This window comes from Xyrauchen texanus, chromosome 31, assembly GCF_025860055.1.
Source record: "Xyrauchen texanus isolate HMW12.3.18 chromosome 31, RBS_HiC_50CHRs, whole genome shotgun sequence".
Classification (NCBI taxonomy): domain Eukaryota; kingdom Metazoa; phylum Chordata; class Actinopteri; order Cypriniformes; family Catostomidae; genus Xyrauchen; species Xyrauchen texanus.
The window spans coordinates 38,236,237-38,259,744 of record NC_068306.1 but is presented as its reverse complement, the minus strand read 5'-3'; the positions used below and the strand labels follow the sequence as shown (position 1 = coordinate 38,259,744).

Below are 23,508 nucleotides of genomic sequence, written 5' to 3'. Positions count from 1 at the left end.
TCGTATCACTACATTTTCATTGTGTATTGTCTGATTTATTTCTTAACATTAATGTGATTGGATGTAAAACTTATTTCCAATTTGATTTATTTTGTTACTGTTGTGCAACAAGGGCTTGTGTCAAAAATGTCATGCCTAAACATGTGTCAGTTGTAAATCCAAATTTAATACAAATGCCCACAAAATTCAAGGTATGATTGCAGAAAAGTAGCCTACTTTTATGAGATCCTGATACAACATATGCTATAATTAAGTTTAGGTGGTCTTGACTACAACACTACTAAAACATAACTATGTTATTAATTGAATGCTCTCTATTCAGGCTGATAGAGTTGATGATAATTCTATTCTCCGTTAAAGATTCACTCTCCTACAAGCAGGAAGAGAAAACAGGAGACAAAGGGAAATAAGAAATTATTTATTAAATAAATGCAGTTGTGTTTGTTGTGAGAGAAAACAGCAGTGAGACGGAGAATCAGCAGTTTAGATGGAAACATCTCGTCTTATATCAGAGAGATAATCTCTTCACAAATACAAATGAATTAGAATTAGATGACAGAAACAAACTGAACTAAAAAAAATGCAGAAAAAAATAATCAGTTAAATTCACTCTTTCCAGATTCAAATGTTTTGTATTGGCTTTTTATAATCATAAGCAAATTTACCAGCAAAGCTGTAGGGACGTTTTGCTCACACCCAAAATGTGGCAAATTTGACAAGTTATAATAAATGGGGGGTTTGAGCTGAAATTTCAAACACACATTCTGAGGACACCATAGATTTATATTATATCTTGTGAAAAGGAGTATAATATGTCACATTTAAATTTTTACATCAGAGTTTTAATTGTTTTAATTATTTGTTTAATTGTAATTGTTTTAATTATTCTGCTGTTTGACATAACGAATAACAAAATAATGTTCAATATCTTTGGTTGATCTATGGATATGATTAGCAGCACTTCTTTGTAGCAAGCAACTGGTTTCCTTAATTAAAAATGTACTGGATGCACTTTCCACTTTTGTAGCCCACCAAGGGAAAAAAACATTACTCAGATATTTAGAGATTTCTTGATTTCGATTATAAAGATCACATTCATCAATCGAATTATTTGCATCATAAGATAAAAGTTTATATATTTTTTCCTTACATTTCTCAAACTTTTCCAAACCATGATTTATGAAATCATCAACATTTTTACTTATAATTTGACAACTAAATAAATTTGATACAATATTATGACATGTTTCTATGGTTTTAGGATTGTTTATATTTTTTAAAAATGGCTTAAGAAAATATTTTGGTTTGTCTGTAATCTTAACCATTGAAAATGGTTTATTTTGAATTTCATGAATAACTTTTTTGTAAATCGGGTCAATTAATTTCTTTTCAACAAATTCTTTTCTTTCTTGCTTGGAGACAATTTCATTGCTTCTAAATGTTTGGGACTCAATAGTGTAAGTGCAATCTTTTAGAGGCTTATAAGGTAAATTCTTTACATATGGGCCATTAATTCCCCACGGCTCACTACAGCCAATAAAAATTGTCATTTTATGCTTTTCATATAGTTTCTTTGCAATATCAACGGCTTGTTTGTGGCAGGACTCCTTGTTGTGCCGTTTAAAACAGAGGGTATAAAAAGAGTATATCAGTGCCATCTTAAAAGGACAATCCCTTTTACATAAAATATCATTTAGTAGATCAAATATTTTATCTTCACTGTGTATTTCACCTTTTTGTTCTGGCTTATACATTTTTGGACATTTTTCAGTGCTATTTGGTATGGTGTCCCAATTATCCTTATCATATGAGCCATCTTTATTTATTAAAATCATAAAAGCAAACTGACCTTTTTGATTTTTATTACTATTAATATACTTATTAAAAATAGAATTAATATCATTTTTGTGATAATTGTTTTCTTTTAAATAATTAGCATTTGTTTCTAGATTAATAATACATTTTAAAGATTCTATTTTAGAACTCATTTTAAATGTGCACAAAAAATCCATCTCTTCAAACGTTCCCTTTATACCCTCAACAACCACAAGCTCTCCCCCGGAGACGCACGGTGTTGCCGGCTCACACACCTGGCAGACGTCTCCGTAGGGTTGATGGTCCGGGGCGATGCTTGGCGACGTGTCTCTTTCTGGCTCGTCCATCGCTCGACCTCCACTGTCTGCGGTGAATTCGCGCGGATCGCCCGTGCAGCTCGCGTGAATGCGCTGGCTAATCTCTGGGGCTGGAGTGGGGCTGGTGTCGTCCTCGAAGGGCAGCATCTAAATCAGGGAACGAGAAGATCAGTTTAAATATACTTAAATAGAAATCAGAGGTCAGTACGAGGCGAGAATCTTCTGGTGAAGAACTCTTTAATACAATAAAAGTCAAATCACCTTTATTTATATACCTCTTTATACAATACAGAGTGTTTCAAAGCAGCTTTACAGAGATAACAGGAAAATAATGCAACAAAGTTTGTGTGGAATAATTAATGCTTCTCAACAACTTCTCTGGTGATGTAATGTGGAATAATGAAGGCCTCTTTTATGTATCTCTTGTTGGGGGTAGCTACAGCTGCTCCCTGCTCTAAAGATGTTCTAAGGAATGTGTTTTTGTCTCACGTTTCGCACGTAGCTCAAACATGTATGTCACCCCCATATAAGGTAAAGAACTATTTCATTGGTGAGGGTCCAGTGGAATGTGGTTTTCTGGACCATAAAACAGAGTGTTGGGACAATAAACGTTGAAGAAAGGATTTGAAACCACTGAGTCTCTGTGTCAGTTCTTTCTTCCCTCGGCTGAGCCGTATCGAGACGGGGATTGCAGATCAACAAATAAATTAAATACATTGGATGACAAAATTATCTAACAGTTTGGGGGCTCGTCCGGGATCTCTCCAGACAGGTAAGACTGATTTAAGTATCAGGTATTCCTGTCTGATGAGAGATTGAATAAAATTGAATAAAACTTAGTTTAATTTGGCTCGATATTAACTCCGTTAATAACTCTGCTCGGGGGCCCCTTCAGAGGGATGAATTTGCCTTATTATAAATAGGAAGGAGGGTTTTTGTTCTATTATAAATAGGAAAAACCCCACGACCGCAAGCAGCAGTTTTAAGGATATCCTTATTCTGGTATGAATAGGAAGAGGACGGTAATTGTCCTAAGGAAAAGACGGAGAGAATTTGATCTGCATTATTGATCTGCAGGAACCGTGTCGATCGGGAAATTGTTTGTATTATTATTATTATTATTAAAAGGGTGACATTATGGGACAGGAAATAAGCCGCCCGTTATCTAAGTAAAATCCAAATAATGGATGTTTTGAAATAAATAATATTATAATACTGAGCCATCAGCAATTTGGCTGGGTGGTCAGAGAAAGGAAAAAGGAGGAAAAAAAAGAAAAAACGTAGTTAGATCAATTCAGGAGTAAATCCAAAATCTATGGTTAAAAAAGGGTGAACGGACCCTCAGTGAGATTATAAATATATAGTAATAGTATATATAGAATCATACAATGAGTGGAAGAAAATAAAACTATTCTGGGACATAGGTCCTGAACAAAAAAGAGACTAATTAAATGCATGCAGCGGTCTCTGTTTCAAAACAAGCCGCCTAAATATGATATTGTCGTGAACAAAGCTTTAACCCCTAGCTCCCCAACGACACCATGCGCACTGTTGTATCACGATTTAACACAATATAAAGGGTAACTCATTCGCTGCAGCCGCGGACGTATTCGATTCAGATTCAAAGAAAAATACGAGCAAAGATACAACAGCTGCATTTCTTTAATCAAGTGCCCAAACGGATATAAAATCGTTTCAGTAACATTGTCAGAGACGCTGACTAAATGCAAAGAATTATATATAAAAACCGCATACATTTATCATCGAAACTGCCGCATTTAAAAGTTTATTAACGGCGCATTGCTATGAGGGCTCTATTACAGGACGCACTCTGAACTCTGTGGGAATGAATGGCATTCCTGTAAAGTGTAATATGACACCAAAATTCCCCGTAACATCTCCAGATAACACAAACTTGTTTAAAATGCATGATTTTGCCTGACTCGTCTGTAATCCGATGCATAAAATTGGAAATAAAAACTTTTGATTCTAACTCATTACTATTGCTGTTTCCCTCAGTATATTTTCAGTCTGTGTATACAGGACATTACGGAGAAGTTTGCAGCTCAACGTCTGACAACACTTCTGCTGCGAAACAGGAAATGCTCAACGTAGACCCAGCGCTATGGGCCGCCCACAAAGATGAGGCGGGCTTTATTGATGTAAGACCATATGTTGCCAAACTCTCTTTAACTTACCAGTATAGCAAACTGCAAACAGTATCCATTTTTCAAAGAAAAGAACAAGGCATTGGCCCAATAATATAGCAATGCCTGTCACAAGGTATTTTGAAACACATTCACTCATCACAAAAATCATCAATTAATCCTATGAAGAAAGCTAATAATACATGGCGATTAACACAAGATTTGAAAATTAATGACATTGTCACCAGTGGTGCCGGATGTGTGCACTACTATTAACTAAATTCCAGCAGACCACACTCATTTTATTATTAGTAATTTGTGTTAATTCAGTGTCAGTTATGCCAATTACACAGCCGCTGTTCACATTCACATATGGAGGCCAATAGTAACAGAATTTAGAGACTCGCCTGCTGTGTTCTCTGCTGTAGTACACGCTACTTTGAAGAACACCAAGCTGCCACCTGTCTATTGCAGTATGCTGACGACATCCTGCTTTCCGGCCCGGACATCATGTCATGCACAGCCGCTTCAACTACAGTGTGCAATGTATTAGTGAAGGCTGGCTTCAAGACATCAAAAGAACAGATGCAATGGGTGAAACTGAACTATCAATCTTTGTCATGAACTACAGAAACTAACAATATGTCTTCTCCACAGACAGAGTGAAGATGATTAATACCTTCCAACACCCTAAAACAAAGACTCAAATGCAAAGCTTATTGGGCTTAGTAAACTATTGTCGAGCATGGGTGCCAAACTGCTCGGTATATGACAAAATCCTGAGAGAAGCAACACTCTCAAGGGCTGAGGAACCTATCAAATGGACTGCTGAAATGAACATTACTACCAAATCATGATGAACCCTTTCATCTGTACGTGCACGAGGCGACAGGCACAGCAGCAGCGATCCTCGCTCAGTCCCATGGCGGAACATATAGACCAGTGGCGTACTTGTCAAAAAAATTTTAGAGGCAGTCGCCAAAACCTCCCTGCATGTTTGTGAGCAGTGACTGCTGAGGCGTTGATGATACAACATGCAGAACGCATTGTACTCTCACATCCATTAGTTGTGCACACCTCACACCAGATAGGAACAATCCTGCACAACATTACCACATGACAGCATAACATTGATCGGGGTATCAATTACTAACTAAAGGTGAATTTTCTGACGACACATATAATTGATTCAATCGCCTAAAACATGTACTTTATACAGGCCGGATGTTTCATCATCCGCCCTGGAGGAGGGGAACCATTGGAACGTTGATGGGTCCTGTTTGGTTAAGCTGTAATGGAACTTCCAAATCGAATTATTGAAGATTATTCGCTCCCATATAAATCTACACAAGCTGCTGAGTTGTTTGCGTTGATCAGAGCATGCCATTTGGCTAAAGGTAAATCAATCGATATATACACAGACTCAAGTATGCTGATGAGGTAGCAAAGTGGGCTGCAAGGGAAGTTGTGGTAAGCCCAGAGCTGAATCAAGCTGAAGAGACTTTTTCCATGATACAATCAATACTGGTAAAAGACATTAAATTGTTATAGGTAAATCCATCTGAATCTGACAACATTGGGCCTCAGATTAAGTGAAATCAAACTTATTGCATAAATGGGGTACAAAATGCAGTAAAATGTATGTCTTGTGTCTTAATGTGCGCACAGAACAACAGACACAAGCCTACGAAGCACGACTCAATACCACACTCGGAACTGCAATTCTAAACGGACAGAAGCTTTCCTGTGAGGTAAAATTATAAAATGGTGAAAATTTGGCAAAATAAATAATACAGAGATTCGGCTGACTGAGCTCAGAATGTCACCGTCCTCTGTTGTTAATCCCTGCATTTGAAATACTAATGGGTAAGCCTTTCCCGACCCCTTGGGGTCAAAGGCCGCGCTAGCTTTCTCTCCACAGGTGACACGGAGGTGGTGATTGCAGAATATCTGGATTCCCTCATTAAATATTAAATGGCATAAATGATGATATCTCTCTCCCTCTGCCTGCAGAAAGCCCTACTCATTTGTTCCGAATCAGCAGGTTCTGGTGAAGTATCTGAAACCAACACAGTCAGGTGAACCAAAGTGGGCCCAACTACTGAACTGCCGGTGACCAGAACGGGGGTGCTAACTGACCTTCAACCACAGTGGATCCACGCAAGCCGCGTGAAGCTTGCTCCAGAGGAGGGCCTTACTGATTCGAGGTGAACGGTGAAAGCACTGGAGGAGCTGAACACGCAGCGCCAGTGCCCAACCGGGAATCTGTGAATTAGGAGGACCTGAGGAGGGACCCGGAACAGTCAACATGAAGACATTCCTACTGACACTTTGCATATGGCAGGTGTTCGTGCTTGCCTATGCCCATTCAGTATCAACACAACAGCAAGGAGTCGCAAGTGTAATTCCAGTTCCTAGAAATAATGTATGATAGTTTATGTTTTATGGTAATGTTACAGGAAGAGGTTTCTGTTATGAAGGTACGGGTAAACACCGGAAACGAAGGTACATAGAATGTGATGCCTCAAGTGACCCTGAAGTATATCTAGACAGTGTTGGACAGCCAAGAGGTATTAAATGTTTGGATTAATTCTTGGCTAAAGATGGAGGAGGAATATGTAAAATATTTGGTGACAAATGCTATACATACATCCTGGGTCACATTGATGATGATGGTGAATTCATGAAGGTATGAAAGGAAATGGATAAGTTGAATAAAGGATTAGCTGCTGATAACATCAGGGAAGATGTGGAAATTTTCAATGTGTTTGGGTGATTCAGCACCCTGGATGTTTTCCATTATATCGATTGCCATATGCATTCTACTTATGTTATTATTTGGCCCATGTTTGCTACAATTACTAATGCAAAAGATGAATGTAATGATAAACAGGCATAATATCGCCATGCTGCATTATATGCGTGTACCTAACACTGAAGTTGGTTGAGAAGGCTATGTGATCCTTTCAGGATCAAAGTGGGCATTGTGGAATAATTAATGCTTCTCAACAACTTCTCTGGTGATGTAATGTGGAATAATGAAGGCCTCTTTTATGTATCTCTTGTTGGGGGTAGCTACAGCTGCTCCCTGCTCTAAAGATGTTCTAAGGAATGTGTTTTTGTCTCACGTTTCGCACGTAGCTCAAACATGTATGTCACCCCCATATAAGGTAAAGAACTATTTCATTGGTGAGGGTCCAGTGGAATGTGGTTTTCTGGACCATAAAACAGAGTGTTGGGACAATAAACGTTGAAGAAAGGATTTGAAACCACTGAGTCTCTGTGTCAGTTCTTTCTTCCCTCGGCTGAGCCGTATCGAGACGGGGATTGCAGATCAACAAATAAATTAAATACATTGGATGACAAAATTATCGAACAGTTTGTTTCCAGAAGAAAATAGCGTCACAGTCCAGCTTTAGTAAGTTCAGTGATGTTTAATTTTTGTTGTAAAAAAGTTAAAGCTGCTGTCTGTAGTTTTCCCACTTTGTCGCCATCTCTGTTGGAAATCTGCAACTGCAGTTATTCGCGGAGTGATCAACTTTACGTGGGTTGTGCCTCGGCTCTGCACAGCGCGGATGAATCCGATGTTTTGAGGAGAATGTGCGGCTGTCGGTCGCCGCCGGTGTGGATACTGGCGTTCGCAATCACAGATTACACTTTTGGGAAGTATGACCAACATGAGAATTTTCACCAGAAAATGTCCTGAACAAGTAACATCCACTTTTGATCTGACCAACTAAGGGGAAAAACAGCATTGCAGTAAGTCACGCTGATTAAATATAACGATCGCTTATCATATCTCGTCAAACACTGCAAATTATACTTTGTTAGAGAGCGTTTCCCTGGAGTAGAGCGTTGTTTAAATACTTAAAAAATACCGTTTGAACGTGCTCCTCCTGAACTTTGTTTATAAAGCATCATTTTGCCACTTGAATTCGTGTAAGAGGCGGACAATACCCCAGGCTGAATACAGCAACATTCTTATTTTAAAACCTTTATTTGAATATGGCAACATGATACCTTGTTCTAATATTTCTATGATTAAATCGCTGACAGAGACCACTCCCTCATCAGCCAATCACAGTTAGGTGACATCATCACCCATAGCAACGAGGTCAACCCCGCCCTTTCTCTTTGCTTAAGACTTCTCTCTATTCCTCTATAAAAGTGGGTCTCAGCAGTTTTGTGAATAGGTTTTAAGAGAAAACTCTTAACTAAGAACCTTTACTGCCATTTAGGAGAACTATTAGTGGCAAGATAAAACATTTATTTTTAACATGGCCCCTGATCATCAATAAAAAGTGTCATCTAAGATATATGAAGAAATGATACTGGATCTCTCTCTAAAAATATTTCTCCCTCTACATTTATTGTAAACACGTAAAAACATGTATTGAAGCTACTAACATGTAATCCCACACAACAACTCTGTATCGTTTGCTGAATCACTGATTAACAAATAAACAAATGCCTCTCTGGGATGTTTTACAATGTTTGTGATATCAAATTCAAATTTGGAACACAACTTGGTAAGCAATTTTAGAATTGTAGAGAGAAAATTTATTTTGTAAAATATATATTTTGTGTAAAAGAAAACCGTTTAGTTCAGTTCATTTGTTTCACACTTCTATACATTTTTTGCACTTTCCTTTTTTTTTAACCTTTTGAGCATTCATGAATCACAATCACTTAAGTTCAGATCTGTGCTCTAAAAGGGGAATGTGACAGTAAACAGGTTAAGATGTCAGCTAATCCTAATCTAATTAAAACAGATCAGAATTACTCACCATTGCTGTCGCAGAAACGCCTGGGGCCGGAGCTCCCGAGACACTCTGGTCCAACACTAACCCTAACTCTGACTCTATCTGATGGAGAAGGTCTGTATGTTGGCCTACAGTATCCTCACTCTCAATCGATGGAACTGTCGAGTCTGTTTCCACTGGCGCTGGAAGAGTGCTCGTGCTCCTGCCCCGGGTAGATTGTTCCGTAAAAACTTTTACTTCCTTGAAGTCTTTACAATTCAAATTATTTGAATTTACCACGTTGTTTAGTCGCTTTAGATGTCACAGTAAATTATCCATCTTCGCTTTAGAGCAGTGAGTTTGGTCTTTTATAGTGTGATTAGGCCACATCCTTTAAAGGTGTAGGATTTCTATAACCAGTTCCATTGGTGCTGACAAACCAAAGAATGCTGTTAATCTTGATTCACTTACGTAGGGTGATAAACAACGCCAGAAGGGAGGAAGACGGACTGCACTTCCTTGAGCGTGTCATTGATTCATTTAATTTTTATTCAAAGTAAATGCCTTAATAACTTTCTTTCCACTTCTGAACACAAAGCCAAAAAATGACAAACCCAATAAAATGTTTGCATGCACAATCACAATGGTGCTAAAGCTACAAATCTGATCATGTTCATGTTCAGTCTTCAATGTTCACATTCACAAATCTGATTCATAGTTATCCATGTCCACTGTATACTCGAACATAACATAGCTGTGATGTGGATTTACTTCAAGACATGTTTAAAGAAAATTTAATTTACAACAAAAAACTTTGAAAATATATACTGTAGTCCTCGTCACTTCCATTAGTTCCTGCAGCTCTAAAATCAGACTCTGATTCTTCTATGTTTGACTGATGGGAAGAATCTGTGGTGTACGGTTCTCAGTTTCGTTGTGAAACGAACAGACAAACACACTGCAATCACTCTGAATTCTGGGAATGTTGATTTTATTTCAGTGTGTCATAATCACGTGACTGGATTTAGAGATAAACTTTGCAGTAAGTTTTCTTAGTTAACACAAGACAAAGAACACAGTGGCAATGAGGGACAGGTGAGACTCTAATGAATTAGACAATGAAACAATGAATGGTATATGATGTTACAGCAAACATTCATAGTGACTAAGTAGTATGCCACAAAACCGTTTCATTTCTATATATAGGCCTCAAATGCTTTGCATTGTTTTTATTTAATATAGTCAAACAATAATTAATAAATGCCCATCACAGGCGTGTTAATGTGTGTGTTTCTCAAGAGGCCGCAGGTGCGATGTGTGACGCTCTGATTCAAACATTTTTGACTGATGACGGTAAAATTAATTACCAGACCTGTTCACATTGCTAACACAAGACTAACAAAGAATTGAAAAGTATGCATTACCTAACAGAAAGTAGCCTTGCAGAGGAGAAACTGTGCTCCATTTATCAAGATGGATGTCCAATGGAGTATTTTGTAGAAGACTTCCTCAGTTATAGCCATATGAATTCGTGGGATGACGTGCAACTGATGGACTGTTTTTGGAGTGGCTTGGACTCTAATCTTAGGTAATTCCAACTGGACCCTAGCTCAGTACTTGGTCTATGCTCTATTGTTGAGCGGCTCTCCATTTACAGTGTGAATTGTAGATGAGGAACCCTGTAATCCCACAGTGCCCATCATGCCTCATCACGTCATGGCCGTCACACCAGTTTTCAGCCTTCATACCCGCCACCAGATCCGTCTCAGGTGAAAGAGACTAGTATGTTGGGCTGCAGACAACTTTCCTGATTCCCCGAAGTGGCAACATCCACAGAGGCTGTTTCTGAGCTCTCCGTGACCTCTGACGGCTCCGCTATGGACACGGAGGCCTGCACTGAACTCCCTAACTGTCCAGATATGACCAGGGAGATCGCCCTAGAATTCCCTGCTTGCCCTGATATGGCCACTGAGGCCCTTACTGATTTCCCAGCCTGTTTCGTTTCAGCCAGAGAGAGATTCCAGAGTCCGTTCCAGAAAGAGATCTGGAATTCTTTTGGAAAAGAATTCCAAAGAAACTTTTTTTCTTTTTAGAGCTAATTTACAGCCGAATTGAAGTCTTTTTGCATCATTGATACTGTTATTGTCCTGTCTATTACTGTAAAGCTTTGAAACAATCTGTATTTTATAAAGCTCTATAGAAATATAGCTGGCTTAACTTGAGGCGAACAAATTATTTCTGTTTCCTGTACAGACTTTAAGCCGGGCTCAGAACTTAAATATTGTGAAAGTTCTGATCCAATCTGACTTCTGACCTGTAATGCTAAAACATTACTGTAATGATACAACATTATTTTCCTGTTATCTCTGTAAAGCTGCTTTGAAACAATCTGTATTGTAAAAAGCACTATATAAATAAAGGTGACTTGACTTGACTTGACTCAGACTACAGGAGTTTTAAAATCCTGACCAATTATGAAATCTGGTTGCATTAAACAGAAAAGGACAATCTTTACTTCTCCAGTAAATGCATCTTGATTTAAGAATGTTTAGATATTTGTACTGGAAAACAAGACAAGGAACATTATTTGCACAGTGCATGGATGTGGCAAAAATGTTAGAACGCATTTCTTACATTCACTAAACATTTTTTAAAGTAACTAGTAAATCTAAATCAGGTTTATTATGTTTGTCTCAAGATGTCACAGGTATGAAGTGTGTTTCTGTTTCCTATACAATGAAACTCTGAAACGCCCATTCTTCTAAACATGTTTCACTAATGATGATGATGATGAAAGAATCTGTGGTATTTTATTCATGTTTTCTTGTTGTCCAGGTCTGATCACTCAGTAACAGCACATCTCTCCTCCACAAGACACACAGAGTGAAAACATGCTGGAGAACAAACAGTGACTGTAATGCTGCTGTAAGAGTCTATGTTGAGTGGCTGATTATTCCAGGGATGTCAATCATAATGTTACTTGCAGTGACAATCTAGAGAAAGTGCATTAAAATGAATTAGACTAGTGAATCAAACCCTGTCACTGAAGAGTTTGTGTTTCCCTCTTAACGCCCGTTTCACACATACTCCGTGTACAGTGCGTATGCGGTGCGTATACGGTACAGGAGCAGCACGCGCTATAGTGCTTTCACATATGCTGCGTTTGCAGTGCGCTACTGATCCGCAGTTTCTGTGTGCCACAAAATCAAAAATGGCTAAGTAATTTTGATTTTAAATCCAAACGTTAACTTTGACATTGTTTAAGACATTGAAACAGTTATGAAAATTAATTTTAATCTTTGTGATTCTTTGTTTTACATGTAGTTTCCCCCGATCCCCTCCCCAAAATATATATCATGTATTTTTTGAGGGTAAAAAAATCATATATGATGGCATTTTGCAACTTTTGAGACTATAATCATACTTTTTTGTTTTTCTTGACCCTGTAATTTAGTAACTGTAGAACACATTAACTGTAATTCTGCGTATATGATGAAATTATTACAGTTTCTCGACAATCTATGTCTATTTAAATGTGAACAATGCGCTGCCACTTTAATTCAGTGCGGTGCAGCACAGCAAAAATAGACTCGGTGCGGAAATGATCGTTGCACTGCTCTATACGCACCGCAACTGGAACGGATCGCCGGACCGCACCCGCGTGCAGTGTGAAAGCTGTAACCTGTTAACATGGGTACGTAAAAAAATACGCACCGCATACGCACTGCAAATGGAGTATGTGTGAAACGGGCGTAACTGATCAAACCTGATTCTCAGCACAGATTCTGTACATCATCATCATCATCATCACCATCAGTCAAATATGTTTATGTGGAGAATCAGGGCGCTACTTTATAGCAGACAGAAACACATCTGCCGTGAGAAACACACATTAACACACCTGTGATGGGCGTTTACTGCCGCTGTATGCAGGAAAAAACTCATTTGAGAACCAAATTTCCAATAAAAGTACAAAAATACTCTAAAAATAAAAAGGCCTAAATACTCTCACAGCAAAACACATCAGTGGTTTTGTGTCATTGTAAAACAACACTTAGTAACTATGTTTGATGTAAGTTTAAAACTTTGAGAGATCGTTCCCTGTTCTCTGGGTCCAAACTAAAACAGTCAAGTCAAGTCTCCTTCATTTATACAGCGCTTTTAACAATATAGACTGTTTCAAAGCAGCTTTACAGTGATAATAGGAAATTACAGTAACAGAGATTGTTTAGGCTTTACAGCAGCTCTAGAATAAAGTTATTGTCCAGATAAATTTAGTTTTGATTGATTCACTTCCGTCGCAACAATCATTAGTTATTAACTTAGCGGCCGCTAACACACACCGTTCTAACAGAAAACCTTTAATGAGATCCGGCCGCTCATTTGCATAAAACAGTGCCTGGTGGCTCTGAGAATTTTTTATCTCTTCCGCGTAGCCACGCGAATCAGAATTATCCCGGACGGTTTATCAGGTCTAATTTGTTGAAAAGTGACCAGCAAATTATTTATACCATAATGCAACACACTCTGAGTTGAGAATCATATTTGAGCAAAAGACACAAAAATGACCATGTTCTAGTTAAAATCTGAGGATTATGAATCAGATTCATGTATATCCATTTGAACACATTATTAAAAACACAAAAACTGAGGTATGTTTATCCATTTCAAATCCTTATAAACTTTAGCAGCAAATCAGATCATCAATAAAAATATCATCTGATAACTAGGAGATATGAAGAAATTATACTGGATCTCTCTTTAAAATTATTCATTTCTCTACATTAATTTAAAAAATGTAAAAACATGTTGTGAAGCTAACATGTAATCTCACATAACAACAATAGAACTCAATAGAAACTATTCCTGCGTATCGTTTGCTGAATCACGGATTAACAAATAAACATTTCTTGCATAAATCATAAATCAGGTTTATTGTGTTTCTCAGGACGCCGCAGGTATAAAGTGTGTTTCTATTTTCGTATATAATGAAACTCTTACGTGACACCCCCATTTTTCTAAACATGTTTCAATGATGATGATGGAAAGAATTTGTGTGATTTTCTATTATTTATCTCAGTGACAGCACATCTCTCCTCAACAAGCTGGAGACCAAACTAAAGACGAGCTGTACTCCTGTATACTCTGATATACTCTATAGTCTGATATACACTCACCTAAAGGATTATTAGGAACACCATACTAATACTGTGTTTGACCCCCTTTCACCTTCAGAACTGCCTTAATTCTACGTGGCATTGATTCAACAAGGTGCTGAAAGCATTCTATAGAAATGTTGGCCCATATTGATAGGATAGCATCTTGCAGTTGATGGAGATTTGTGGGATGCACATCCAGGGCACGAAGCTCCCGTTCCACCACATCCCAAAGATGCTCTATTGGGTTGAGATCTGGTGACTGTGGGGGCCATTTTAGTACAGTGAACTCATTGTCATGTTCAAGAAACCAATTTGAAATGATTCGAGCTTTGTGACATGGTGCATTATCCTGCTGGAAGTAGCCATCAGAGGATGGGTACATGGTGGCCATAAAGGGATGGACATGGTCAGAAACAATGCTCAGGTAGGCCGTGGCAATAGGGCTGGGCGATATGTCCAAAAAAAAATATCACGATAATTTTTTTTATATCAGTCGATATCGATAATCATCATGATAAATGTAAAATCTTTATTTTAAGTTTAAAGGCAGATTTTTGCTCCTAAGTGAAAGTTGTAGAAACCAGAGCATTAATTGTGGTTTTAAACTACTCTTTATTGTCAGAACATATCATGACAAACACTTGCCAAACATTTCACAAATCTGTAGAACATTCAAACATTTGTAATTTTTCCTTAAAATAAATATCTGAATAGAAAAATATATTTCTTAGTTTCTGCATGTGCATGGGGGATATTGTTTCAAGTCTTGAAACAGGTTTGTGTTGCCTGACTTTGATGACACGTATCTTCAGCACAGTTTGCAGTGCAGGCTGCAATATTAATATTACGTTTTGTCTCGAAACAAGCTAACATCTGTTAAAAAAAAAAATGTACGACCACATTTTTATTTTTAAAATGTAATATTCTGACTGTTTGAGTTTTATTAAAATTAACCATTGGTCATCCAGTATCATGCATTCAGATCATGATCACCACAGATAAAACCAGGTATAGCCTATATCACCTCACTATCATGGCAAAATGTAACTTTATGGTTTCTATGGTATTTGTATGAAAAACTGTAGCCAAAATACATTATTAAATACTGTAATTATATTCCATTAGTCATTTAATACATTGTCTACATTAATAATATAATACAATTCAATATGTATATCCCACATTTCATGGTGGAGTTAATATTACTAGGCTAACGTTACAGTAAATCCATGGTAAATGGATTCAGTATCAATTCAGATTCTGACTGTATCATTGCGCACAGTGTTTCTCCTGTTTGTCAGTGCTGTTTCATCTGCCTTTAAACTGGTTTAAATCACTGAGACATTAGTGTTCTTCGCTGAATTCAAGCGCCTCTCACTGGATCTCGTGAGCGAGACGATCAGAGTAAACGCGTCTGCTCTAGTGAGCTCGCACTGCCGTTTGGACTTTGAGCCGAGCGGATAAATGGTCCGTGTGGCGCGCGGTTCAAATGAGTTTAGTTCCACTTTTGGCGCATAAACATTATCGAACATTTATCGAACTCTTGATATCGTTTTATCGAGAAAAATAATATTGCGATAATTATCGTTATCGTTTTATTGCCCAGCCCAACTTAAACGATGCCCAATTGGCACTAAGGGGCCTAAAGTGTGCCAAGAAAACATCCCCCACACCATTACACCACCACCACCAGAATGCACAGTGGTAACAAGGCATGATGGATCCATGTTCTCATTCTGTTTACGCCAAATTCTGACTCTACCATCTGAATGTCTCGACAGAAATCGAGACTCATCAGACCAGGCAACATTTTTCCAGTCTTCAACTGTCCAATTTTGGTGAGCTCTTGCAAATTGTAGCCTCTTTTTCCTATTTGTAGTGGAGATGAGTGGTACCCGGTGGGGTCTTCTGCTGTTGTAGCCCATCCGCCTCAAGGTTGTGCGTGTTGTGGCTTCACAAATGCTTTGCTGCATACCTCGGTTGTAACAAGTGGTTATTTCAGGCAAAGTTGCTCTTCTATCAGCTTGAATCAGTCGGCCCATTCTCCTCTGACCTCTAGCATCAACAAGGCATTTTCAGCCCACAGGACTGCCGCATACTGGATCTTTTTCCCTTTTCACACCATTCTTTGTAAACCCTAGAAATGGTTGTGCGTGAAAATCCCAGTAACTGAGCAGATTGTGAAATACTCAGACCGGCCCGTCTGGCACCAACAACCATGCCACGCTCAAAATTGCTTAAATCACCTTTCTTTCCCATTCTGACATTCAGTTTGGAGTTCAGGAGATTGTCTTGACCAGGACCACACCCCTAAATGCATTGAAGCAACTGCCATGTGATTGGTTGATTAGATAATTGCATTAATGAGAAATTGAACAGGTGTTCCTAATAATCCTTTAGGTGAGTGTACTCTAAAGTCAAACTCCAATTCTTCTGAACATATTTGACTGATGATGATGATGATGAAGATGATGGAAAGAATCTGTGGTTTATATTGTCATAATCTGCTGATATAAGAGACTGGTCAACAGGGGCGTTGTTAGGCCCTTTTTAACTAAACTTCAGCCTAGCCCCCCTAAAAATTTGTGATTAATGTAACTGTTAGGCTACACAAATTCATGTTCGCTTCAGTCTTGTTATTCAGCGCGTTCTTCATCTTCAATCCGCAGCGGCGCCGAGCAGAGAGCACGTCAGAAACAGAGGACAGTGTGTGTGTGTGTGTGTTCATCTGAGCCTCATTGGTCTGTCACTGCTCGTCAATGTCAGAATATTTGAGATGACCAATCAAATCAAAGTAGGCGGGCTTTATGTTCACAGACGCTGCTGAGCGCTAATTTTAACAGTGCGACTCGACGCGTACGGTCAAGTGCGAGATAAGATGTAAGTAGCTAAACTTAACATTTCATATTTGACATTTTTTTTAGGTCATAAATGTTAAACGAATGACAAAAAATAATCAGGCAAACTAATATAGTTTTGTCTAATTTCGTCATTTTGAACTGAAAATAGGCCTATGTAACGTGACTTATGTAATGTAATAATTAGTTTACTGTCATTGTGAGGGGACAAGAAACATTAACAAAGCCGTTTTCATCATGTTAGGCACAAGATTTATAATGAATGTGTACATATTGAGAATATAATACAAATTGTAGCCTTTAGTAAATTAAAAAAGCTCAGCTTTAGGAGGGGAAGAGAAAGGGATGAAGAGACTGAGAAAAAAAGAAAGAGTGATGGAGATGAGGAGAGAGCAGGTATTGACAAATAATCTACTGCCCACTGACATGGTTTTAAAGCTATTCCTTATCCTTTTTTTTGGTCTTAAAAACGTCTTGAAATGCACATCAGAGAAATAAAAAATGTGAACCCCCTACCAACCTCAAATTTAGGACCTCTTTGATTATAAAGCCCTGTCTACGGCCCTGTATTAGGCAAAAGATCAATAATGAATGTGTAGCCTTGTAAATGCATGACCCTATGTTTACTTTCTTCACTGACAGACAAAAAAGAAAAGTCTATATCAGTCAAAGCTCAGCTTTAGGAGGGGAAGAGACAGGGCAAGATAAAAACAAAGAGAAAAAGAGTGTGATGTTGACGAGAAGAGAAAAATAATCAGCTGCACTGACATGGTTTTAAAGCTGTTATCCAATTTTTTTGGCCTTCAAAACATCTTAAAATATGTAGATCAGAGAAATCAAAATTTTCTCGGGGAAACCCAGAACCCCCTTATCTGCCCTACCTCATATTTGGGACCACAGTGATTATAAAACCCTGCCTTTGCATGGTAATGAAACTGGTTAATAGTGAGCATTAGATCCTAAACTAAAGTGTTACATTTTTTAATAAATTTTTTTTAAAATCATACCCTCATTGGGGGCTTAGCCCCCCTAAAATGAAAATGCTAATGACGCCCCTGGCTGGTCAATATCTACCAATACTGTCTTAGTAAAATTATATTTAAATGCTTAGTTTTATGATCAAAGAAACATATTAGAATTAAAACATATAATGCAATGATGATTGAGATGTAAAAATAAACTTGTGTCGGCCTTTCGATGCTGGCCGTGGATTCAGGGAACGATCATTAGCTGTTTTGCACGCACTCCAAACTCAGTCTTAAATTCAAATGCTTTATTTTCCTAACTTTCTAAATTAAGTTCCTATTTTCAAGAAACGAAAAAAATCAAACGTTAACAAAGTGATCAAAAAACTGAGGAACCAATATTCCCAAATCCACACATTTGTTCTTTGTTCACTTCCTCCTCCGCCACACGTATACATTCCTAACCCGACCGGTGCATGATAATTAACTAAATAAGTACATGAATACAAATATAAATATGCACATACTAAATAATAATAATAAACAAATACATAACTTATAATAAATAAACTCCAATACAACAGTTATAATAGACAAACGGCTACAACAAAACCTGATTTTTGTAATAAATGATGATGATAATCAAGTAAAGCTGCTTCAGTCCAGCTGAAATATTACTAACAAAATATCAAAGTTATTCTTACATGTACTTGATAAAATCAGTAATTTGACTTTTACTTGATAAAAGAGTGTAAACGATCAATCAGACACAGACGGACTGTAGGAGATTGACAGGTTTATCAGTGAAGTGTTGATCATTTAGAGAAATTCATGTATTGATTATAATAGCTTTAGCCTATAGGGTTACGTGTCATTCTGCACTGAATTCTGAGCAGCGACTCAAGGCAAAGGACTGTAATAAATAGGGCTGGCTATTCTAGTCGTTTTAGTAATATTAAATATTATTACATCACACTCTCAGAAAGATGTTGTAGTTTTAGATAACAACAGCTGTCACTGGACCAGCGCCACACATGTACTTATGTTCACTTCAGGCTATATCTGTAAGATGCTAATATGTAGTAAAGGTGTTAGTAAAGGATGTTTTGTGTTTCAGCATGACTGACCCTGAGCACAGACAGAGACGTCCATGTAGAGATGAGTTACTGAGAACATGACTGAGCTCACACACCTGAACGACCCAACACTGACTGAGTCACCCGTCACCCGCATCGTCTATTATCCACAGATGAGCTTGTGTTTCTCTTATCCGATCAAACCTGATTCTCAACACAGATTCTGTTCATCATCATCAGTCAAACATGTTTAGAAGAATCGGGGCGTTACTTTATAGGAAACAGAAACATATCTGACGTCAGGGGAAAAACTCGTCTGAGAACCAAATTTCCAATAAAAGTTTGAAAATCATTTTTACACTTAAATACTCACAGCAAACACATCAGTGGTTTTGTGTCATTGTAAAACGACACTTGTTTTCTACTATGTTTGATGTAACATTATCGGTTAATTATAGCCCGTGATTGGTTGAGACGGGTGGCAATGCTTTGGTCGTCATGGAAACAACGCTTCATGACAGGTTAGAGCTAGCCTGACGTCGTCATACTCAGATTCTAGTCAGAATGAGTCTGAAACTGCTCCATTGGGCTGTGATTATGGGGCATGTGTCAACCGAACCAGGAAATAAAAGGCCTCTGCACTCAATTGGATAGACCTAGAACCAATCAGAGCAACGGAGTAAGTGACGTATGTTGAGAGATAGATTAAATTTGATAGATTAAACTTTTTCCGAATCCCGTAGGAAGGACGGCAAAAACATCTATATCAAAGAGCAATGAATTTTTGCGTTATTTGTTCAGTGTTCGGGTAGTTTTTGTGTTACCCTGATCCTGAGTCAGATGAACAACCCAGTGTTTGGGTAGTTTTTGTGTAATCCAGCTCCTGGGTCAGACGTAACAAGCCAGTGCTTGGGTAGTTTTGTGTAACCCCAGGGGTTGAGTTATTTATCGCAGACTTTTTGCGACCTCTTCAGGAGAGAGCAGTGCAGCTCCGTCAACATGGCGTGTCTTCGGCAAAATACATGTGTGTGTACATGTTTTGTATCTATAAATTCGTTATTGTTCTGTATATAGTTTAAGTTTATGCAAAGCAACATATGGGGTCACGATGTGAGTCTCCTAAACGAGTGTCGCGTCGGTCTTTTCACGCAATGGAAACGCCTGATGCCTTGAATAAAATTTGATACATAATACAAGCTCGTCATAATAGCGCCGTCACGGTAGAAACGGGACAACAGAGACGGGACGATTACACTTGAATTACTTCTAAATGTTTAATTTTTACTTCTAATATTTGTTAAACAAGCTTAAATATCCAATATGTATTCAAAACTATCTAAAATATACTATACTGTAAAATATGATCAAAAATAAAGGAATTATCATGCAAACCAGTGATTGTGTGGAGTATTTTTTTTTTAAGTTTAGAGGATTTAAACTAGTACTTTAACCCAACATGTGTTCTGTCCTATATTTACCCACCCATGGGTTGAAAACTACCCAAATTAGGTTGTTTTTAACCCAGTGTTTTTTAGATTGTATTATGAACTGAATTCAGTGAAGAACTTACTTCCGATCACAGATGAAGTGAGTCCTGTAGCTCTGCAGGTGTGTATATATTTACATCGGCCATGTTGACATCCTATTTGGTAATTTCCTGCATAAACCCACAATAATTCATATTAATCTGCTGAGGATATAAAGTTAATTAATACAGCGCACAATTAAATATGTATATAAGTAAAAGAGTTTACAGCACATGTACATTGAAGGCTTTTTGCTGAGAGCCTTTTCTCCCGAGGCAGGACCTGAGAAACAGATTAAAGTGACATTTTAATATCCAATCTTTATTTGATCAGACTCATTACTGGTTAACAATTAAAGAAATAACAGGCCAGGCAAAACAACTAGGTGCATTTATGCTCTAAATTTACACACATCTATTAGAAGAAGCTTTTAGTTGCATTATTTACAGTGTGCTGTAGTTTAAATACCTTTACACTGGTGAGGATCTGGTCTTGTCCGGTTAATGATCTTCATTCATAGATGAAATTATGGGATGATCTCGAGACTCGTGAGTGTTTTGGTTCAGGTTGGTGAGATTAATCGCTAACAGTGAGTATTAAAGCCATTCATAACATCATAACTCTTAATGTTTGACTACAGCTGCCTTAAAGTCCATAGTTCAGTTTATTTACGGGTGAACTGGCGAGATGTGAGGAACTGAATAAGGATAGTCTGACATCAGTGTGTGTCACAAAGAACACAATCTAAAGTTCAGAGGTCATATAACTGGATCACAAGGTCAGAGGTCCTCAGTCCTAAAACCTAAAACTGTAAACTGAATTATAAAAAACAATGGATTTCATATTGGATGCAGGTAAAACTGAAACATGACAAGTAATGCAATTTTTGTAATGCCATCAACTGTGCATTGATTGACTATGGGCCCTATTTTAACGATCTGAAACGCACGTATCAAACGCGAAACACAAGTAAGTTTGTGTGTGGATCCCGACGCAAATCTAAAATGTGTTGTTCTGAAGTAGCCACATTACTCATAGGTGTGGTTTGGGTGTAACGGGAAATAAACCAATCAGAGCGTCATCTCACATTCCCTTTAAGAGCAGGCGCACTTGTTCCGGCGGATTGCTATTATAACGGTGGATTTGCCGGACGCGCGCCAGGAGCGGCTCACAGCCGAGGAGACGACGCTCTCGTCAAGGCCGTTAAAGACAGAGAAGTGACATTGTATTAGTGTGACCCTAATTAGCTTCGGTTAAACAGGCGTATAATAATTTGGGTAAATGTGTAAGCTAGATTTATGCCTATTTTTTACTTCTTCATGGACACCACAATGATTTCCCTCATGTGGTAATATTTTCCTTGTAAGTATGTTTTGCAAAAATGGGAACTGCTGCGTGTGTGTAAATGAGAGAAGTGTATGTGCGTTGTGCACACGCTACATATGGCCAAGCATGCGCTCTTAAAACAGCATCTGAATAACGCACTGACTTTAGACCGGGTTTTTCCTGGTCTGTGGAGGAACTGTTTTCTGAAACTGCAGAATAGCACCAGGAACGTTTGCGCCGGAACACGCCGCCTCTTTTCCTGAACCGCCCCGGCAGCGCAAGTTCATTCCCTAATTTACAGACATACGTCTGTGAGGGAAAATAGGAATGACACATGTGTCGGTGTGCAAAGTCAATTACGCTGAGTGCAAGATAGGGCCATTGAGTTTAAGGTTTTTAATGAGGTTTGTCGTGTTTTGATAGTTAGTGTATGTAGAAAAAGTTTGTATTTATTTAACACAATGTGGTTTGCAGCTGTCACGTTGTGTTTCAGGCGGGAAGACGAAGACAGATCCAGTTCAGAAAACTCAAAGTTTAATCTCAATACCTCAGACAGGCAATGGCAAACACAACTGAACATAGCAGTGATCAGACAAGAAGGAACCAGATAAAGACGAGCACAAAGAGATAATGAAGGTACACAGCTGATCTAGATGAACTCATAATGACGGTGACCATAGTAACGGACAACACAAGGAAAATAGGAACTGAAGAAATGCAAAATAAAAGTCCATGGACTAAACAGAATATAATGGTGACAGCGGCTGAAAATGAACTATTTGGTGTAAAAGTGTAGTTGTAAATCTGTTTTGGTTCTGTGTCCCTGTTCTAGATCTCCTGAATTCCCTGTGTTTATTAGTTTCCATAGTTCCTAATTTACGCACCTGTTCTCTTTTATGGTGATTACTCTCCACGTGTATTTAAGCCCTCCATTCTTTCAGTTCATTGTTCCCTGTCAGTTTAGTTTATGTGCTTGTGTTGCTTCTTGTGTATTCTGTTATTATTGGATTAAAGACTATTCTTGTTTGAGTTCTTCCTCATGCGCTTTTTCTCAATTGCTAAGACACTAATCCCCAATTCAACACAAAAATTTCTTCTTTCTGTCTGGGTCTTCAGTCGAGTGTGGATATACTGTAGGCTACTTTTTTTTTACGTAATTGCAGACTTTATTCACTGTAATGCTGACTCCCTAATACAGTATAATATGCATGATGTACTTGTTTTGAATTCTCTTTGGTCATATTTTCAGAAATGCAAAGTATTTGGATGGCAAAACCATGAGCACTTTAGTTTATTACAGACTTTATTGAGCCAAGCTCAGCTGAGCTGTAAATGTTATCTAATCATGCAGGAAAATAAAAATAAACCCATGGCAACACTGATTGGCTGATGGCGGGTGACCAATAGCAAGTGTCTGAACAAGCTGAGAAAATAAAACTGAGGGACAAAATTATGTTTAAAACATGAACACTTATTCTCCCAAAAGAGCCATCATACAGTAAATAAAAGGAATACTGCAAAATGACAAAAACGGAGCCAAATTTAAATGTTTATTTAAATGTTTACATTAACAGATT

General features: G+C 38.0%; 1 protein-coding gene across 1 annotated transcript; it reads right to left on the bottom strand.

Annotated features, from left to right (window-relative positions):
* Nucleotides 1–458: 458 nt before the first annotated feature.
* On the bottom strand, nucleotides 459–9,327 carry LOC127625407 (uncharacterized). The gene is made up of 2 exons (XM_052100689.1): nucleotides 9,067–9,327; nucleotides 459–2,279 (listed from the first exon to the last, which is right to left on the bottom strand). The coding sequence occupies exons 1-2, from the start codon at nucleotides 9,067–9,069 to the stop codon at nucleotides 879–881; spliced, it is 1,404 nt and encodes a 467-aa protein (XP_051956649.1). The 5' UTR covers nucleotides 9,070–9,327; the 3' UTR covers nucleotides 459–878.
* Nucleotides 9,328–23,508: the final 14,181 nt, after the last annotated feature.